Source organism: Homalodisca vitripennis, chromosome X (genome assembly GCF_021130785.1).
Source record: "Homalodisca vitripennis isolate AUS2020 chromosome X, UT_GWSS_2.1, whole genome shotgun sequence".
NCBI lineage: Eukaryota > Metazoa > Arthropoda > Insecta > Hemiptera > Cicadellidae > Homalodisca > Homalodisca vitripennis.
In genome coordinates this window covers 72430001-72451644 of record NC_060215.1, presented here as the reverse complement: position 1 = coordinate 72451644, position 21644 = coordinate 72430001, and the positions used below count along the sequence as shown (strand labels likewise).

The following is a 21644-nucleotide window of genomic DNA, read 5'->3' as shown; positions in this document are numbered from 1 at the left end:
GGCATGTAAAGTATATGCTTCACAAATGTAACACAAATATTCTAATAAATCAATTAGCACTTAAGGAGATTAAGAGAATTCTTGAAAAAATAATTATTAATATTTATCAATTCTTTAATGATGATCTTGTCTAAAAAAGCAATTAACGAAATATTTTACCCATCAGTGGTTTAGTGTTAACTTAATAGATTAACTGTTAAGATAAATGTATTTTCTTAATTGTTGTAACTCACAGATCTGTTGTGCGAAGTTGTATAATGTTCATAAAAGAGATGCATCCTTTATTGAATATGACAAAAACTGTAATAATTTGTAATTGCAGTATGCAATTATTGTATATAACAACAAAAATTTTACAATTCTCTTTGTACCATTTGTATAAAAAGACAGAGAAATATGTTTCGATATAACTTTTGTGGGAATTTTAGTAAATATATATTCTCTATAATAATAAATGTAGATTTATATCTAAATCTTTTGTTTATATGAGTAGATATGGTTTGAATTTTGTTTATTTTTAGCTTACCTTTTGTTTTACCAAGGGGTGTAAAAACCTAATTAAAGACACACTTTGTGATAAACTTCAACAAAACAGCAGGTTCTGAAGAATACATCGCTAATATAATGCTTCAAACAGACTTTATACTTGCCGAGTTTTACTATTTTGTAGTATTAGAAAACAAAAAGGAGTCATTGGGCACAGAAATAAATTATTACATGTGAAATTATAAAATGTTTATTAAATACAACAGATTTAAAGCTTTTCATCCTACAAAAAGCTATTTAAGTGGAAGACATATCTACAGTATTCAACGCAATTAAATTAAATGATTGACAACTTAAATATAGAAAGTAAAGTGTAACAAATGCTAACAAAGGCTAGTGTGAGCTAAATGAACATCGTGAGGTTAATTCTGTTGCACAGGAATATGACTCTGTACGTACTTGATAATAAATTAGTTTCAGGCTGACATTTGATCTACAATGTATGTTGGGATTTGTCCATACAATCACATTTTCTATACAGAAAGGTTTGTTTGGACCATTTAGTTTTAGATGAATCATACTTTAGAACTGAATAAAAACTAAATCCTGCTCCTTTTGTTGGAATTTGTATTGTTTGTATAAAGGATTGAGATAGTCCGTTCTTAAACGATGCACTGTTTTAATGGATACTAACAGTTATATTTAAATTTTAGTATTATAGTACTAGAAAGTTGACTCTTAAAAGTCCATCAACCTAAAATAATCATCCATGAAGACATGGATTGCACTAACAGATGTATTCAAAGCACCCTTGAGTTGGCCAAGAGTGTCTTTAAGTTGACAACAACAAAAGTACTCCTAACCAAATGGTTCCTTTTAATACAGCATATAATTTACATGATGTTATTCATATAAATATTTATTGTTGTTATACGAAATTTACCATTCAATATAGCAATAAGCACTTTGCAACTCACCTAATCGTGATAGTTTAAATTTTTACTCAGTTCCAAAGTTGTCTGCATTTCAAAAATTAGAAAATGTAGGCCTGAAACGTAATCAGGAACTTGATTCCTATCCAAGATCAATACTCGAACTGGAAAAAACCTACTATTCTCCTAGCCCTGACAAAAACCCTCAAGACAAAAAATTAATAACCTAGACTTAATGGAGATAAAGAAGAATGTGATCATCCAACATGATAAAAGGAATGTCAAGTGTTTCAGAGTATGGTCTGAGGCTAAACTAAATATACTTTAGAATATTGAATGTATTTTAGTATAGAATACTTAAAATAGATATTAAACAAAAGTGGGTGTCTGACTGAATGCTGGTTTAAAAGGCATATTGTTAAAAACCTTTTTGAATTAAAGGTAATAAAACAACAAGTATCTTATTTAAATAATAGATAATCCCATTAAATCTACTATCTACATAACATTAGTCAGGAAAATACATATATCACATTTTTTTACATTTTGAAGTCCGATATAAAAATAGGCCATCTTGGATAAGGCAATGGACATCAGACCTTTAAGGTTTTCACTTTTCAGGAAGAATTCTATTTGTAGTTCGGAAAGTGTCAACAAGGTGTAGTAAGCCACATAATATAGTATTATTTGTTAAAAACCAGAACCTTGTGTAGAAAGCAACAGTTCCCAACCAAGCTACAGATTGTTTACTAGTCACAATAGAATCATCTATCTTTAAGGCACACACTGGTAACAAGTACATAATTAGTCATTTATATATAGTAACTGTACATAACAATAGTGTTCAAGTTCTGTATATAAAACTCATTTCACAGATTACGTTGCTACAATTTCAACAACTGATAAAGAGAAACAGAACTACTCTAGACAAACTCATTACCATGTATCAGAAACTTATTAATTTATAGATCAATATTTCCACTGTAAAAGTATTACTTCAAATAGTAATAACACTTGATGGAACTAAATATTTGTACTTTTTGTACTTTAGAAATATTACAAAACTTAATACAATAAGATGAAGCCAATGAAAACAGCAATTTAAAATACAAAATTGGTGATAATCTGACAAAAACAGTGGTTTTTTTGTATAATCTTCATTAAAAGGTATAAAAATAGTGGAACAAGTACAAAATCTTGCATAGTTTTTTGAGCAATACTATTTGAAATTTAACAAAAGAATCATCATAAAATCTATTCACATGTTTTATATCCTAAAGTCTAACAAACAATTCACGGCTAGGCATTTACTCCATTAAAAATATACTTTTAATTTGATAAGTTGTACTATTATTGTATCAAACTAAACTTAAGGTAAATTTAAAAAGTTAGAAATATATACTTCAAAGCTACACTTCTTCAAAATAGTTATTGTCCTTTTTACAAGGCACAACCTCCTTGGTCTTTCTCTTATGTGATAGAAAAAAGGTACAAGAAAGTTTTACAAAATAACAGAAAAACTTTAATGTCATGGAATGTTAGTACAAGAAGAATATAATAAAAGGTGAATTGTCTTTTGATTCAGGGCAGTTTGAGTGTCTATTTGGGTGCAGCTTGAAAATTCAATAATTGGAATAACTGATCTGTGATGCACAAAGTAATAATTAAAAAAAAACATGTTACACTAGTGATGTATAAACATTTTATGATAAAACTTTTGTGATGACAAATTCAAGAGTAATTCAGTGGCACAGATCGTAAGAACAACACAACAAACCTCAATCAAAAAGCCTCCATTATAATAAAATATTGATTTAGCATAAACTCCTAGCCATGAACAAATAAAATAGTTTGATTGAATTCTAAAACAATCTAAATCAACATGAAAATCAACATAACAAAAACAATAAAGTAGTAGTACAAACAAAACCAAGCAAAAACTATTTTAAAATTTTCATTATTAATTATACTTGTACCTATTTGATTAATAAATTTAATTTCAAGGATTTCGTTCAGTTTTTTTAGTGAAACTTATTACCCTTTTAAGACTAAATTATGTCTAAAAACATTGCACTGACTCAGTAAACATAAAATCAAACACATTTCTTTACTTACAATAGGAAGAAGATATAAATACACAATTAAACATAAATTCTTCAATGGGTCAAAAAGTTTATTGTTCTCAAAATGTAGTATATCATATATGTGAAACAATGCAACTTACACTGTAATATAAAAGGAGTTTAGTTTAAGACCATATATACAACAGTTAAAAATTAAAATTTTGTGGAAATGTATATTAGTAACCTTACTTGGAGGATAAAAACTCAATATAATTTTATTGCTTTGTTTAATGAATTGCTATTGGCTAAAAAGACTATATTTATATCCTATGTAATAGTTCAAATTTAAGTAATAGTTGGTTTTCACAATATGAAGTTATTAACACACTAGGACATTAGCATTACTAATACCATCTTATACAATGGATATTACAGACTTTGGAATAATCAATTTTCTCATTTTAATAATTATTAATGGCCAAGTTTAATTTACTTTTGTGAATCATTAATACATATAAACAAAGGGATTAATGAGAATGGTGAGTTTAGCTCCAGTTCATCTTCCTCTTAGTGCAGTGTCTGAAAATATGTGACAGTGTTGGATTCCAGACACTGCACTAAGAGGAAGATGAACTGGAGCTAAACTCACCATTCACATTGAATTAACGCTTCCCACCATAGTTACAAGTTATGTTTAGAAAGGGATTAATAATGGAATTTAGTTCAAGAAGAGACTAACATTTAAGTTGAGTACCTTTTGTTATTATAAATTAGTAACCAATGTTTTTATAAATTACTAAGTGTAGCTTAGTAAAGAATAAAATGTTTAACATCTATTTTTTTAGTTCTAATATGAGCAATACAATTATCTATAAACAAATTTAAGTACCAGGATATAAGACATTTTTCAATAATCCTGTGTTAACAATGTGATTGGAGTTTTACAGGAAATGTGTTTGAAAATAGATTGTGAGGTACCCAAACAAAACTGGGGGAAAAATTTAAATCGAAAGAGAAAAAATACTTTAAAAAACCATCGTTATCTAATTTAATAATTAAACTATAAAACAGTGTATTTATCCAGTTCCATTATACTACTTGGATGTTTTTAATTAGGTATAGTCCAAAAATGTAACAATAAAATAAGTAAGAATGACAATTTTGAATTAAGCTGATAATTTTGAAACAAAGTAAAATATACGAAATAAAGAAGCAAAAAATACAAATTTCTAAAATATTTATTAAAAATAAAAATAATACTTCTTTGTATAAAATTTTAATGAGTGCAATACACTTAAAAATACATATTCATCTGACCCAAATAAATAGTAAATAAATTATATTTTATGAAAACTGTTTATTTTACATTTAATTATTAATTTATATTTTAAGAGACATTATTAATCATTATAACATTCAAGGAATGGAAAAACTAATAGGTAAAAGTTTAAGTGGAATGTGTTATGGAATGCACCTAACACATATATAATATTTAAAAATATTATTTGTGTAAATAGTTTTATACTTGGTGGTAGCTGCACTAAAGCTTACTTATTAAAATATTCAAGGCTGCCATGAAGTTTAACCATTTTGAGGATACAGATTAATTAAGAGGAATGAATATAAAATCCAAAATGGTAGAATAAATTATCACTCGTTTCTAACAATAACCAAAAATATCTATAATATTGACTTAAAAATTGGTCAAACCAAATCTATGTGGTAATATACACCAGATCGTTATGATTTAAGAATAGTCCACAAACCGTGAAAAGCATTAAGTAAATTAAAATGCATTTTAAACACAACTCGAATAAAATGAAATGAGTGACATGTGCTGTGCAAGGATTATATAGCGGGTTCTACGTAGTTGGCAGGGAGCATGCCGGTCTGACCAGTGCGTTGAACTACACCAGTCATCCAGCCTTCATCAATAGGGGTACAGTTGACTATCAAGTCTCCATCACTGAATGACACTTCATCACGATCTTGAGCCTCGTAGTCGTACATTGCTCGATACACTCTCTGCAACATATTATTGTTATGCAATGCTGATATACATTTTCCTAACATTACATTTATATTCAAATCGATTAAAGAAATAATCTTAAAATTAAAATGTGTACAAGTTTAAAAACTTACGTTATAAAAAAAACATAGCATGTTAGCACATAGTACTTATAAAAATTCCAGCATAATCCACACAGTTTATCCCAGTGCTCTAAGTTCATACATAATCCACAGACTTATCGTGGTTCCGAATATATTCTAACTATATATGAAGAATACATCAGAAAGTTATTTGGTACTTAAGTTACAGAAAGACACTGGTACCGAACAGCACCTTCCACCGGACTGTAACCTCCTCATACACACAAACAATTGGTTGGACAATTTTTGGTTTGAACAGATTGTATTGTCCAACCAATCGTCACATGTGTGGGAAAGTCGTTCAGACCCTCAGTTGATGGGATTTCCACCAGCTGTCATCTAACCCATGCTGCTATGACATAGAAAACTGACGTGTGTGGTGAATTGACCAGCTTGCTGTTTGCAGTCTGGTGACCCTATTAGTTCAGTTGAGGTTTAGATGTGGCTGTTAAACCCATATACAAAAAATAACCTCACTTCCTTGGTTTTAACCAATAAATTCTAATGACAAATCAGAATTTTGTGAGGAGCGATTGTTCACAAATGAAACTAAACGGTTGGTCAGCAGACTTTAATTGTCCGACAGATCGTTACGTATATGTGGGGCCTAGAGCAACATAGGGGTAGAACTAGATAAACTCCGCTACACAAAAGGAGGCAACCTTAGATTAACTTGTGTTAAGTGAGGTGGGGCTCTTGAACATCACTACCAGACGACGGCATCGATCTCTTTTTACAGTTTTTTGAATCACATAACATAAAATACAATGTTTGGAATTAATCAACTCCTGATTCAAGTAGCAATAAAATTTATTTCATATGTTCTTAGAGAAAGATATTACTATTGATTAAAATAACACCAAGCAGATGTATTTCAAAGTATCAGAGTTTAAATGCTAAATCTTACAACAGCTAACAACAAAATCCAACATGTAGGTTTTATACTTGATGAAAATTTGTCATAGTAAAAATAGCCAAACAAATAACTCTGCCTGAAACTCTGATTACCCAAACAAAAGTAACATGATTGAATACATAATTAAAAATGAAACTATGTAAGCCTAAGGCAAGTTCATAGAACAACAAGTTATTCATCAAGCTAACTGAACACGTGAAAGCTGAAATCCAAAGACAATGAACAGCTGTGTCCTGAAGAAGAACAAAATTATTTGTACTTTTTAACTTTAATGCCTGGTCACAATATTTCTTGAAAAAAATTGTTCACAAAGATTTCGGACTATAAGTATGACTTATATTACCTTTAAATCATAATTATTGTGGGCTCTTTACACTGAATTTACATATAATCAAATTAAATTTATAAAAATACTGCAACAATTATACCAATACTTACTCCAGTGGTTTTAGGGGCAGGTGGGTGAGAATTGTAGTCAGTGCTCAATGATCCATAAAAGTCATTTACAGGGTCCAAGTCAGCAATAGATCCAATTTTTCGCTCTTGAGGGGTGTTCACTACAATATTTTGAATATGTTATTACAGATTATACAACAATGTTAGGGGAAATCTTGCATAAGTGTTATATCCCAGCCCAAAAATATATGCACAAGCACAATGATAACTGAAGTAATCAGTAATTTACAACAATAAAAAACTAATACAAAATAAACTTAACTGCCTAACTTTGTTATCTTGATTTAAAACCCTCCGATGGTTTATTGCCGACGCGTCCGGCAGCATTAACGTAACTGCGGTGGTTCATTGCCGATGCGTCGTCAATTGTTTATTTTCAATATTTCATGTGTCCTTCTTTCTCTAAACATGTTGTATTTGGTATCGTTAAAAACAGCTGATTTCGCTCTTCATTTAGTGAACATTCTATGCTCCTGACGGGTGACTAGACAAAAATATTACAATACAAAACTACCAGCTGTTCGCGCCGTCGTTGTTTACATGCGCTCTCGCGGTCACGTTGACTAGTTGAGGTTAGTATTGTGTTCATAGTGATTGAAAATGGATAATTTACATACAAGTGAGATTGACAGAGAGTTAGATAATCATCTAATTGATTCGAGTGATGGATGGTGAAAGTGACATTGGAGCTGAAGATGTGCCTTCGGACTTTGATTTACTGGATTTTTCGTCTGGAAGTGAAGAGGAGTACGTTCCGGATATTGATGAAATGGAAACTTCAGATAGGGAAGATGTGACTAATGATCCTCCAAGCCCTTTGATGCCTAGGCCTACTACCCCTCAAAACATTCCTGTTTTGACTCCTTGGTTACGAGCATATCCACCTGAGCCAGAATTAGATATAGGCCCAAATTTTAGAGTGAGACAACCAGGTCCTAGGCATACCTTACCCAGAAACAGTCCACCCATCTCCCTATGCATTGCTATTTTTTACTGCTAATTTTTGGATTACTGTTGTTGACCAAACTAATAAGTATGCTAATAAAATTATTGAAAGAAAAAGAAACTCTGGCACGATGAAACGGTTTAGTAGGATTAAAAAATGGTTTGATGTGTCACACACTGAAATGAAAAGTTTTTTTCTCTGTTGATAAACATGGGTTTTGAATGGTGACAGTACTAAGCCTAGGAGGGCTTTTTGGGACACAAGGCGTTCTCAACACAATTCCTTCTTTTCCAAAACAATGGATGTAAACAGATTTGAATTAATTTTGTCTAACTTTTCACCTTACAGCTAGAGAAGGAGTTCGCAAAGGTGAGCCGGGCTATGATCCTTGGATCAAAGTAAGATTTTTCTTGGATCATTTCAACAGTATTTTTAAAAAAATTATTTCATCCTTGGCAAAATGTTTGCATTGACGAAAGTCTTATAGGTATGAAAAACAGATGCCCATTTATTATGTACATGCCAAATAAAAAAACACAAACAATATGGCATAAAAAAAATTTGAGTGTTGCGACAGCCAAACAAATTATGTACATCACATTGAGCTTTATAGTGGAAAAGATTATTTAGCAACTGAGAATGACCAGCCTTTTACAGAAAGAGTTATATTTGAGGTCATGGAAAAAAGTGCATTGCTAGATAAAGGTCATCACTTATTTACTGATAAACTTTTATACTAAAATACCACTAGCTCGCAAACTCATGGACAGAAATACCTACCTAACAGGAACTATAAATATTAGGTCTAAATATTTACCAGAAACTGTGAAAAAAGCCCAAGTTACCTGCTAGGGAAAGTTTATATTTCAGGCAAGGAGATGTGTTAGTTGTAAACTTTAGACAAACAGCAACGCGAAAACCTGTCATTCTCATTTCTACGGCTACCCATGCTGAAGATAAAGTAGTGCAGAGTAAAAAAAACTAATATTAGAGGGGTAAAGCCTATTGTTATTCACAAGTACAATCAGTATATGGGTGGTGTGGATGCCAGTGATAAGGCAGTGTACCATAACTCCTGCAACCGCCACACTACAAAATATTGGAAAAAAGATTTTTTTCACAACATCATTGACATTGCTCTCTTCAATGCGTACGTGCTTTACAAACTAAACACGGACAAGCCTATGCAACGCAGAGATTTTATAATTAGTGTAGTGGAATCTTTGGCAGCAATCGAAGAAGATCCTGTGCATGCTCTGGTCCTGCTGGAGATGGAAGCCATAAACTTGATAAATTGCCCGGCAAGTCAGAGTGGACTTGTGTGGTTTGCAAACCACTGAAAAAAAGGGGGAGGTCCAGGTTCTGGTGTCCCAGGTTGTAATTGTGGAGTCCACAGGGAGTGCTACCACCAACTACAACACTTCTGGAGACCCAAGAAGGGAGGTAGGAAAAGTGCAGCACCTGGCAGTGGGAGTTCGTCAGAATGAACGGTTTCCACAACGTGCACATATTTACTTTTTTGTACATATATTTTTTGTTTTTGTAAATAAGTTCATAAAAGTTGATATTTTCTTATTCAGTAATACACTGGTGTTAAACTGGCTATTTCAGAAATACTAAAAAAGTGTTTAGTTTTTATTTTGTAAGAGTGAAAAGTAAAAAGTTTTTTTTACATTTTGCAATTCTTCTTCTTCTCTCCAGAATATGAACAATGACAAATACATGGTAAGTAATTTTTTACCATATTTTATAATTCTTTAGAATTTCCTGAACAAAATGATATATAATACTGCTTACCCAAATAAAAAAATATATTTTTTGGAATTTTTTTAAAAAACGTCTGCAGAATGCACAAAATAGGCTGAACCACCAGGTATAATACAGTGAACCCATTGGAGGGTTAAGGAAAATAAATTCTTCTAACATGCAAAATTGTTTGTGTTTATAACAGGTAATTATGTTAAACAACCACGTTACCAACAACCATACAAAATAAAAACTAATAATGCTTCTATTTAAAACATACTTTTACACCAGAACATATCAGAAAATATTATTCATAGAAATTGTATGTTTATTTCTGTTTATTTAGCATTTTAAAAACCCAATTATAACTAAGACCATTCAGTTAAATCAATGCTGGATCCAAAATTTCTTCCCCACAAACCCTATTTCAAAATTTTTAAATTATAACCTATTCCTTGTGAATCCACACCTTTAAAACTAAAATCTACCAATGTTAAAACATTATTAGGTATGAAGACTTACCATAACATTTTCAATAGCAGGAAAAAATCTATTTTTATAATGCACTTACTTTAAAAAATTGTTTACCAAATTTAAAAATTTCTCTCTTCATAAATTTGTTACATAAAGATAGTACATTATATTTTATATATTTACAATTCCCATTATTCTGAAAAATGCAATGCTACAATACAAGATTTATGTAAGAAAAATAAATGTTATAGACAGGTACTGTAATAACAAATGGCCAGCATAGGACTAAGTTAATATGGACTACTTATTACCCAACTATTAAAAAGCTGATTTTTCTTCAAAAATTTTATTTTGTTATCAATGTGTCACCAAACCTTTTTAATATGATAATCAACCTAATTTGGTTTAAAATTTAGCATTTTCCACCCACTTCACAGGGGCTACTACGGCCACTCAACTGAGGAGATGAATATGAGCTGATGGCAAAAGTTATCTCTAGCCCCTGTTTTGTTATACAAGGCTCGTCCTTTTCAATCTCTAATCTCATGCTATGACAACTAGACACATGGCAGGTCCGCGGTGTCTAGTAGTCGATCGTCCATCTTCCTCGCTGCAATATTTGTCACTGTCGACTTCAAATAGTCAATATGCCCTGATTTATAGTCGTATAAACATGCCCACCTCTATTGATTCCCCCCCGTCAAATGTAAATTGAGTAGTGTTATTCATTTTCTACAACCAAAAAGGAACAATGCAGAAGAAATCAATTGGAGAAAGTGCCTTGTATAGAAAACATTATGACTGATAATGTTTAGCGTGAATCGTGTCAAAAGTTTAAAGATGGCCTAATGTCAAATTCAAGGATTAATTCGAGAAATGTCAAATCTGAAGCCATTCGGTGACTTTTGTGGGTGCCAGTCAACATTTTTTTCTTTCTACACCACTCACGTACAACACCATCATAATGATTTATCCGTAAACACAGCACATTGTGATGGATTCATGCTGCACTATTCCCTTTGTTTGAAGGAAACAAATTAAATTTACATTTAGCGAAAGAATCAATAGAGGCGGCCATTTTTATGTGACTGCAGCTCAGAGTAAATTAGCTACTTGAATCTTGCTATGACAAATGTCGATGGCAGTGGGGAAGATGGGCGATCGACTACTGCGCACACCGCGGACCTACCCCATGTCTGGCCGCCACGGCGTGAGATCGAATGTTGAAAAATAAAATGACCCTTGAATTTTATTTTTATTGGTTAACTCTTTTGCCACAGTACTGATTTTTTGTTCCCAGAAAACCAAGTGCATGACGCTGAACTCGGCTGAATCTTCATTATGTTTTTTAACAAATTTATAAATTAGATACCAAGATGAAAATTGAGTTTCTTTGATGACTGTGTGTGTAAGCCTAATTTGTTGCTTGGTTGCATAACTGCAATTTACAATGTTTTAATCGTGCAGAACGCATCATGTGAATATAACCTCTTTGAAACTCTTTAACCCTTTCAGGGCCAGGAGCAAATATGAGATGTTGTAAAAATTTTTCACATCTCATATCCCCTTGTGATTAGTCAAAAGTGCCAAGCTAAAATTGGCGATTTTGCACATTTTATTGGTGATTAAAATTTATAAGTTTTCATAAAAATTAGAGAATGACCTAAAGGTTCCACCAAATTACTAATATAGATATATACTATCAACAAAAAAATATATAGATGTAGTTTTAAGTAGTTTAAAATTTTAAAATAATGTTTTAATAGATTACATAAAAAAATTATTTTTTAAATTTTTTTTGCAAATAACTAAAAAATGAAAAATAATTTTACTGTGGAAAGCTACTTCATTATATATTATACATTTAGAAAGAAACAACCATACAAAATGTCGTGTTATTTCTCTCATAAATACATTTTTTATGACACATTTTGTATAAATACGCATAATTGTACTTTGCAACATTGTATAAGTGTTAAAGCAACTGACTCTTACATTGCTAGAAACTTAAAATAAATATTCACATTATGATCCATATGTACCAGTAAACAGATTCAATACAGTTAAAAAACACTATTTACCAAGAAATATTTACACAATTTAATTTTAATTTATTTACACTTTTTATATTTACGAATGTGCTATTTACAATTTCACTCCTGTGAGATCGCAAATTGTCCGTCATTGTAACAACTACACACAATAGCTAAGCACGTAACAACTAAAACTACTAATATTTACAACCACAAAATAAAATAATGAAGAATCCAGCATACAATAATACGATTACACTAAAGCATAAAGAATTAACAACGAAAGATCGAGTCAGCTGATAATGTCATGTGACAATTACGAAATAAAAATGCATAGACCTCCAAAATAAAAATGATATTCATATTAATTATCTACAAATATACTAGGGAATAAAAAAACTTTAATCATTTGACTTTGTATTTATTTAAGAAAACAACGAATATCAAGGAGACAATATATTGCGGCCTGGCGCTTTTCGCATATGTCACTGACGGCAATATTTTGCCGCCTGGCACTTTTCAGACATGATCTATGGTGGCAATATATTGCCGCCTGGCCCAGAAAGGGTTAACGCATAAGTACACCAATTGAAATATAAGGCGTCCATATTCAACATTACAAGTTTAAACTAGCTAAGAAGTTGAGTTAAATTTTGTAAAGTTAACTGACCTGGGCCCCTATCAGAGGTATATATAACAGTAGAGGACTGTCGAGCAGAGTAAGGAGTGTTGGGCCCACCTCCTCTACCTTGAAGAGGATCATAGTCTGCTATCTTGCCGGGGTTTGGAGGCATATTGTATTGAGGAGGTTGCAGCACTTCTGCAGTGGGTTGCTTTGCTACAAACACATCTATAAACAGTTATACACTTCATATTTTGTAAATATAATAACTTTTGTACATAATTAGATTAATTTCTGTATAAATACAAAACAACTTCAAAAATGCTTAATTAAGTGTTTTTATAACACATCTACACCAGTAAACCCAAATCACCAAAAAGTCTAAAATTAAAAAACTCACTTTTTAGGCCACTCTTATTGAAAAAACCTACCAGTCAAGGGGTTAGTAAAAATTAATGAGATCACTGAAAATTGACAAATATACTGCTGCTTACTATTCAAGATTATATTTTCATTAAATTATTAAATATTTCATGATTTAATTTCAAATGAACCAGAAACAGGAAAACAAATAAAAAAATGTATTTCTACAAAAAATTAACAATACTAAATTATTTGCTAAACTAAAATAATTGTTGGTTCACTTTTGTCTTATTGCTGGTTCTCGCATGCAATGAAAGCAAATACATAATTATATTTTTAGCTAATGTTGTAACTACCACATAGGTTCTCCTCTACTACTTTATATCCACCCACTAGATTCTATTATAATTTCGGACTAAGTAATTTACTATTACTTACAGTCAGTTAATACTTATTTACTGTGAACTAAAGTCATTATTAAATCTAATGCATTGATTGTACATTTTATTACTAATTGTACTATTGATTATCATTTATTACTTTAAAATATTTATTTTAAGCAACAACTGAATAAAATAAAGCTGCTCACCTCCTCCAGCATCTCCATTTTCACTTCCTAAAGTTCGTTTCTGTTCCATAGCGGCCTTTTTCTGTAAGTCTCCATGATAAGCAACATTGCTGTAAAAAAAATGATTATTTAAAAATATATATTAACCCAAATAACTGTTTTGTTAACTTAACATGTATATGCGCATAATAGTACAGTGAACTCTCGATTAACCGTGGTAATCAACAGAAAGCCTCCTACAGTTAACCCAAAAACACGGTTAAAACAAAGGGAGTCATTAGCAATGTTAAACCAGTAATTAATTGCTAAATAAATTGTCGGTTAAACTTATCTAATAAGAGCATTTGTAAACCATTTATACTGTCTATTTAGTTGAGAATAAAAAAAAACATACACAATTTAATACACAACAAAATTATACGCAATGTACAATATCTACAATTTAACTGATGAGTTATGATTACTTATTATTTCGTCGGTACAAATTGATTATTGTTGTGTTTTTGCAGCAGCTTCCTTCCTTATTACTGTCAAACGTAACTTCCACAAAACCCCAGTCACAAAGCAAACTGTTTTCCTGCCCCTACAAGTAACCTAGCAAACACTCAATATGATTTATTGCTGATTCTTGCATGACCTTGAGCTCAGCCAGCAAATCCTCCTCTCCCTCCTCAAAACCTTGAAAACAAAGGGGGGAGTCTAAAAGTAACCACAATCAAAACCCTTGCTACTAGTGCACAGATTATACTGTCTGTCTGCGTGTTGACTGCCCTTTTTCACTCACTAGCCACAGCTTGTTAGTTTTTACATTATCTCACCTCTTCTCTACAAATACTGCATGGTGGTTCTTTATCTTGACATTTATGATAAGTATTATTAAAACAAAATTTAAATAAAAATTAACTAAAATTGCCAAAATATTATTCATTATTTTTTGCTGTCCCAAAAATTCTTTACACCGATTAATTTGCAACATGGTCTTACTTTTTTAGTACTCAGTAACACAGCTTATAAAATAAAACAAGTTTTCATTTTTTTTATTTACGCAAACCTCTCATGAAAAACTTTTTACATACAGATCATTTACAACTGTTAATACAATTTATATACGCTCCTATAGTGTAATCATTTTCATTTACATTTCATTGATATGATACAGAGTGTTGATGGGCATGAGGGTACTTCTTTCATTGTGATCCTAATGATCTAGTTTGACATTACCCTGTAACCAAGACGCCCAAGGTATCTCAAGACTTTTAATAAATCCCAAGATATCCCTACAAGCTAAAAATCCCACTTCAGTAGGTTGAAAAATGTCCATGGAGGTATTTTCACCTTGTCAGTACATTTGCTTCGTAGTCACAAATGATGTTGTTGGCGGTCTTCTTAGAAATCCAACAGAAGTGACATATCTAACTCGGAAATACCCATCTTATACATGTATTAAAGTGGGCAATGTCTTGTCATCATGCTATAGAATACATTACCTTCTGAGTTGAAGGTCACAGGATAGCTGATTTATTGTCATTTGATAAAGAATCTATTATAGTTTTTGTTTGACTTAGGCCTAGGAGGCTTTAACAATATAAAGGGGTTTCTGTAGCCTACCATTCTTTCACAGCATTTTTAACTTGACACATAATCAAGCTACTAAAAGGATTCAGGCATATGAGACGTGACATAACTTCAGTTCTCGCCAACCACTGACTCATGCCATGGCATTTACACCAGAACAACTGTTGCAGATAGCCATGGCTCTGAGTAATGATAATACACACCCAGACCAACTTAGACCCACAGCTACAGCTTATCATAGACCTCATTGAAGCTTGACTGTCCAATAGGATGTAGCTCTTAACCCATTCGGTTTTCTTGATTGACACAAACATAAAGATGTATTGCAAGTATTTCTGCTTGAAAGATGGTCGGGAAAGAATTGAAGGGGTCCTTCAGTATAAACATTTTTGCCAAGAAGTAAATGGGGGCCATTTTGAGCATTTACTTTGAGCTTAAAAAAGGTTGAGGTAAGATTTCAACGGTAAGTTTAATTATTTTAAGTTTAATTTAGCACTACTTAGTATTAAGAATAAGTCTGAACAGATGAGTTAAGAAAAATAGTGTTTTTTAGTGTAACTTTTCAATAAAACTTTGGCAAGCTGTTGTTTTGTACTGGATTGAAATAGAGACCTTTAGTCTGTGGTAGTGATGGGAGAATCGAATACTTTAAAGAATCGAATACAGTGAATTCGAATTCACCCCTGTATTCGAATACTTGTATTCGAATACTTTTGTCAGCTGAGCGTTTCTAACAGACAGGTCTAGACCTGTCTTACTTCTTTCCCGCAATCTATTGTTCCTGGGTTATTTCACTTGTTTGTCACGAATTCACCACTGTATTCGAATATGTATTTGAATACTTTGGCTTTTGGTGCCTCGTATAAACAAGTCATACCCATGATATACGAACTTCAGAAGAAATATCTTTGTTTACCTGCTACTTCAGTTCCGTCTGAAAGACTATTTTCCACAGCAGGTCTTGTCACTAATTACCGTAGAAATAGACTGAAGCCAGAAAACCTCAATAATATTTTGTTTTTACACAACAATATAAAATAAATATTCATATTTGTCTTCATTGCTTAGAACTGTAACTATGAAATAATATGTATTTTAAAATTTAATAATTATACAATTAATTATACATTTTTTCAAGTATTAAAATTTGTAATTATTTTTTCAAATTATGAATCTTCCCTAAATTATTCTTTTCAAAGTCTCCATATATGTATTAATTTTAAACCTCATATGAATACGAACACAGCTCTTGGATATTTTATTTGAATACTATTTGTCAGAATAAACGAATACTCCAGGTTTGAATTCAATTCTTCCAGAGAAATTGTATTCATTTCAAAAGTATTCGAATTCATTTTTATGTATTCGAATATGTGAATACTCTGGCTGTATTCGAATACTATTCGATTCTGTATTCGATTCTCCCATCACTAGTTTGTGGCATTGTTCTTCTTTTATAAATACCTTTAAAAAGAAGTGTCACTCGATGGGGGTTTGCATTTAAAATTTTGACTTGACCCTCCAACCCCCCATTTTGGTTTGAGGGGCTAAGTTCTCATGTAGCGCAAAAATCATCATCTCTCATTATATAACTACCCCCCAAAGGATATTGGTTTGTTTAATTCCATTCGAAAGTTAGAAGGGGGGTGGGACTTTTGGGACACCCGGTATATTATACAGGGTGTCCAGCAACCATTCGAACAAACTTTGCCACATTGTTCAGCAGGCCAAAACTAACAAATAATGCAATATAACAGGTGCCCTATTTCACTTTGTTTAGCGTCTGTCTGTCTGTATGTGTTTTTTGGGAAAAAAAATTACTACTCAAAAACCAATTAAGATACAGAATTCAAACTTAACAGTTATGTTAACCTAGTGTTGGTCCTTTTCAGTGAAAAAAATAAAACAAATATCTCATTGCATTTCAAAATGGTGGGCGTTCAAAATTTTCAAATTGTATTAGCTTTGAAACGGCTACTTTGACAACAAATTCACCAGGATAACTTTTTTTAGCACATTTTATTACCAATTCAACAATTTTTGTTTCAAAAAGATTGAATAACAAATAACTGAGGTACAGCACCAAACGTAAAAAACAGGTTAAATCCATGCATTGCAAGTACATACAACAAGTGGATTTTTACGAATAAACTTTTTAAGGTTCTTTATTAAAATACTGAACAATTATTATAACCTAAAAAAAAATATTACTATCATATTTGTTCCATTTACAGTAATAATGTGTTACACACACACAAATAAAAAAGAAACAAACTATTCACAATGCTCTTAAAAAAACAATAGCATAATATTACATGAAAACAGCTGACCAACAATCAGCAACCAAATCAGGTGTTTTAAATGAAGAAAAACTAATAAACAAACTATCAAGACATTGTTGAGCAAGTCTATGTTTTGAACGTGATTGTCACTGTTTGAATGTTCTGTTCTTCTTTGTAATTCCTGTTAGTTCCTGTTAGTTAGGCTGTTAATTTAAATTTCTTTTATTACTTTGTTTCTTGTACGATATGAACCGTTTTACTTTTGAAGAGTATGCTGATATTCACTTTGTGTACGGACTTGCTGGAGGCAATACCAGATTAGCTAGCAGATTGTACAGAGAGCGCTTTCCAAATAGGCTGCACCCAGTTCATAGCGTCTTCAGTGCCGTTCATATTCGTCTTATGGAAACTGGACATTTGAAAAATAATGTTGTAGAACAGGTAAAATCCGTACGGACTGTTGATTTTGAAGAAGAGGTTTTATTATTCGTAGAAGAAAACCCCTCCACCAGCGTTCGCGCTATTGCTCATAATTTGGATGTATGCAAAAGTTCTGTGTGGAAAGTGTTAAATGAAGAACGTTTGTGCCCTTACAGACATCAGAAAGTACAAACCTTAGAACCTGCAGATTTTCCTCTCAGGGTAGACTGCTCTCGTTGGTTCCTTCACAAATTAGTTGATGAACCCGATTTTTTAAGGTATGTTCTCTTTACTGATGAAGCGTCATTTACTCGAGATGGCATATTTAATAGCCGAAACAGCCATTTATGGGCTGAAGAGAACCCTCATGAAATTGTGCAACGTTAGTTTCAGCACAAATTTTCTGTCAATATCTGGGCTGGAATAGTAGACCGATATTTGATTGGGCCACACATTATACCAAACAGACTGAACGGACCTACTTATGAAGTTTTTTTGATGGAAATCTTACCTGAGCTGTTGGAACATGTTCCTATTGAAACTAGACAAAGAATGTGGTTCCAACACGCACCGGCCCACTTTTCCCTGATTGCTAGACAACATTTGAATGAAGTGTATGGAGATCGTAACATTTCTTTTAAGATTTAAAAACCAGGATTCATAATTGGTTAAGAACTTTTTTTAAATTTACCTTAAAACAAATTTAAAAAATAAATATTAAATTTCAGGTTATAATATTGTTCACTATTTTAATAAAGAACCTTAAAAAGTTTATTCGTAAAAATCCACTACATGTTGTATGTACTTGCAATGCATGGATTTAACCTGTTTTTAAGTTTGGTGCTGTAACTCAGTTATTTGTTATTCAATCTTTTTGAAACAAAAATCGTTGAATTGGTAATAAAATATGCTAAAAAAAGTTATCCTGGTGAATTTGTTGTCAAAGTAGCCGTTTCAAAGCTAATACAATTTGAAAATTTTGAATGGCCGCCATTTTGAAATGCAATGAGATATTTGTTTTATTTTTTTCACTGAAAAGAACCAACACTAGGTTAACATAACTGTTAAGTTTGGATTCTGTATTTAAAGTGGTTTTTGAGTAGTAATTTTTTTCCCAAAAAAACACATATAGACAGACAGACGCTAAACGAAGAGAAATAGGGCACCTGTTATATTGCATTATTTGTTAGTTTTGGCCTGCTGAACAATGTGGCAAAGTTTGTTCGAATGGTTGCTGGACACCCTGTATAATATAATAGTTTTGGGGGGGGGGAGGGTTTATACTCAGTCAGAGTGGCCACTCAAAACCTCTTTTCAAATTCCCGGTTTTCCCGGTCGAAAATTTCCGATTATCTAGTCTATTTTCTAACCAAATAGACAACTGTAGTACTGTATTTAACACTTACGCCAAGTGCAACGATGACGTTTTATCGTCAGTAGCAGTATTTGCAAGAAATACCACATCGGATCAACTTCGGAAATACAAAGATAATAAATAAATACCAACACAGCGCTACCGTTGGGCAGACTGCAGCCCAATATTGCGAGTCAGAGGTCTAGCGGTGGACGAACTTTCGGTAAGAGACAATGATTTCGGATGATTTCGCCGGTACACAAGATCGGTTCAGTACAATCAACAAATAAACCAAATAATTTCGTCTGAAATCTAATTAATTAATTTATCTCTTATGGGGGAGGGGGAAGCCTAAGAATACCATGTTACTTTAAAGGAATTTGCAGAGATGAAGGGGAATGAATATATTTCAAATTCCAAGTCATTTTTTCCTTTTTAAGTCATAGAAATGGTAGGTTATAAAATGAGCCTCCAGAATATATTACATTTACGTAAAAATGTATGGATGTATAAGAGAATATATTTATTTACAACTACGCAAAGTACGACGTACGGATAAAATACGAAGTAGCGATCGTCTGTTTACTATCGAGGAGCTTAAGTCCGCGCATAGAACCAGCAGACACGCTAGCGTTGAAAAATATAGACAAAGAAAGAACGAACTTTAATTATAATATTATTTATAAATTACGTTATTCTGTTGCTATATATTTCTAAATAGTTTTATAAACAAAGAACTACAAAAACATGTTTCACCAATCGGTAATTTCAGTATTGCCGATCGCTTGTGTCCATGAATAGACAGTGTTGTTTCGTAGTCCTTAACAGACTCAGCTATTCTAATTCGTTATTTAGTTTTACTTCATATAGTACATATTTTCGCAACCCAGTTACTTGTTACTGGTTGGTATAAGTTACATCCGATGTCCTTGGAACTAAATTCTTGGCGGATTGATAACCTAATTGGCACGCGTATTAATTATTTCTCTCGAGAACTTTGTAGCTGCCAAACCTCACTGCCGAAGCTACATCTCGCGTGCCTTTTCCGTAAGTAAAAATTTATATTTTCGTATCATAAGTTAGCCCTTTCATGCGAGACATCTAATTTGAATGTAATGCCAAGTAAAATTATAAATTGTAAAGTAACTTAACTTGAATGTGTTTTATTTGCCAGATCAACTTGGATAATATTTGTGCCGACTACGGCTGCATTGTCAAGCCAAGAATGCTGACGCCCGCGTTTGTGAGTCAAGTTCATCGTAAAGGGAAGTTATTTTTAAAGTTTTAATAATTATTAATTAATTTCTAAGGTACAATTCATAGAACATTGGAATATTTAGGCCCATCCCATGGTATCATATTTTAGTTCATTCATACTCTATTTGGCAGCAACGTGGCAATACTTTATTTTACTTTACCAACTAGAAGTGGTGCTTTTATGTTTATTTGCCAATATCAAACATATACGTAAACTTCGAATTTCAAGTATTCATTACTACGACCTCAGCGGTATCCAACCTCATGTGTATTGTCCATTCGGTACAACATTAAACGTTTCTCCTGGAACTCAACCCTCACTAGGCCCCCCTGTGTTCGAGGACTTGAGCTGCGCGCGTGACCTTGAGTGTGTGGTGATAGGTGGGAGGGGTGGCGGGGTAGCATTATGCGCTGCGTCCCGAAAACATTTCCTGTGACTCATGGGTAAAACCATCCTTTCAGGACTCGTATTGGCCCAAATAACTCATCACACTCGCTAAAATCATTCTGTTTTGTGACAGTGCTGATTGTAGTGGAATTAAATAATAAGATAATACCAAATAATAGCAATAATAGGACTTATCCTTGTTTTTCAGTTGTTATAGTGTTGTTTAACGTGTTTTTGAAAATAACGTATTAGTCAATACTAATCTGCTAATCAAAATCGTGAGTTTAAAGTCATTAAAGATTGTTGTGCCTTCATCCCAGCGGCTAGCACGTTAACGCAACCCGTCACACAGATAGTGTTTATTTGTTGAAAGGGTAGTATTTGGGCCCTACGAGCACAGCTAAATTCCTCCTACTGTACATCCAACTGACATTCTGGTATACTCAAATCCCGGGCTGAACCTCTTATCAAACCGTCAAACATTATATTATTCAACGAACCGAACTCTTAAGCCTGTTTATAACACTGTACGTTTTAGGCCTGTGCTATCTATCTAACACACGTCTTTCCAAAACACTATTTTCTCTAAAGAATAAGAGTTGGACAACTTCG

General features: G+C 32.4%; 1 protein-coding gene across 2 annotated transcripts in view; it reads right to left on the bottom strand.

The window, feature by feature from the left end:
- Positions 1-720: 720 nt before the first annotated feature.
- LOC124369194 (LIM and SH3 domain protein Lasp) overlaps positions 721-21644 on the bottom strand; it is a 45082-nt gene continuing 24158 nt past the window's right edge. The window contains exons 5-8 of one of the 2 annotated variants that reach the window (XM_046827011.1): positions 13778-13866; positions 12874-13053; positions 6987-7105; positions 721-5506 (exon numbers count right to left, since the gene is read on the bottom strand). In XM_046827011.1, the coding sequence (XP_046682967.1) occupies positions 5330-5506; positions 6987-7105; positions 12874-13053; positions 13778-13866 (565 nt within the window). In that variant the 3' untranslated portion in view covers positions 721-5329. The remainder of the gene's footprint in view (positions 5507-6986; positions 7106-12873; positions 13054-13777; positions 13867-21644) is intronic. The other variant, XM_046827012.1, reaches the window with a different exon arrangement.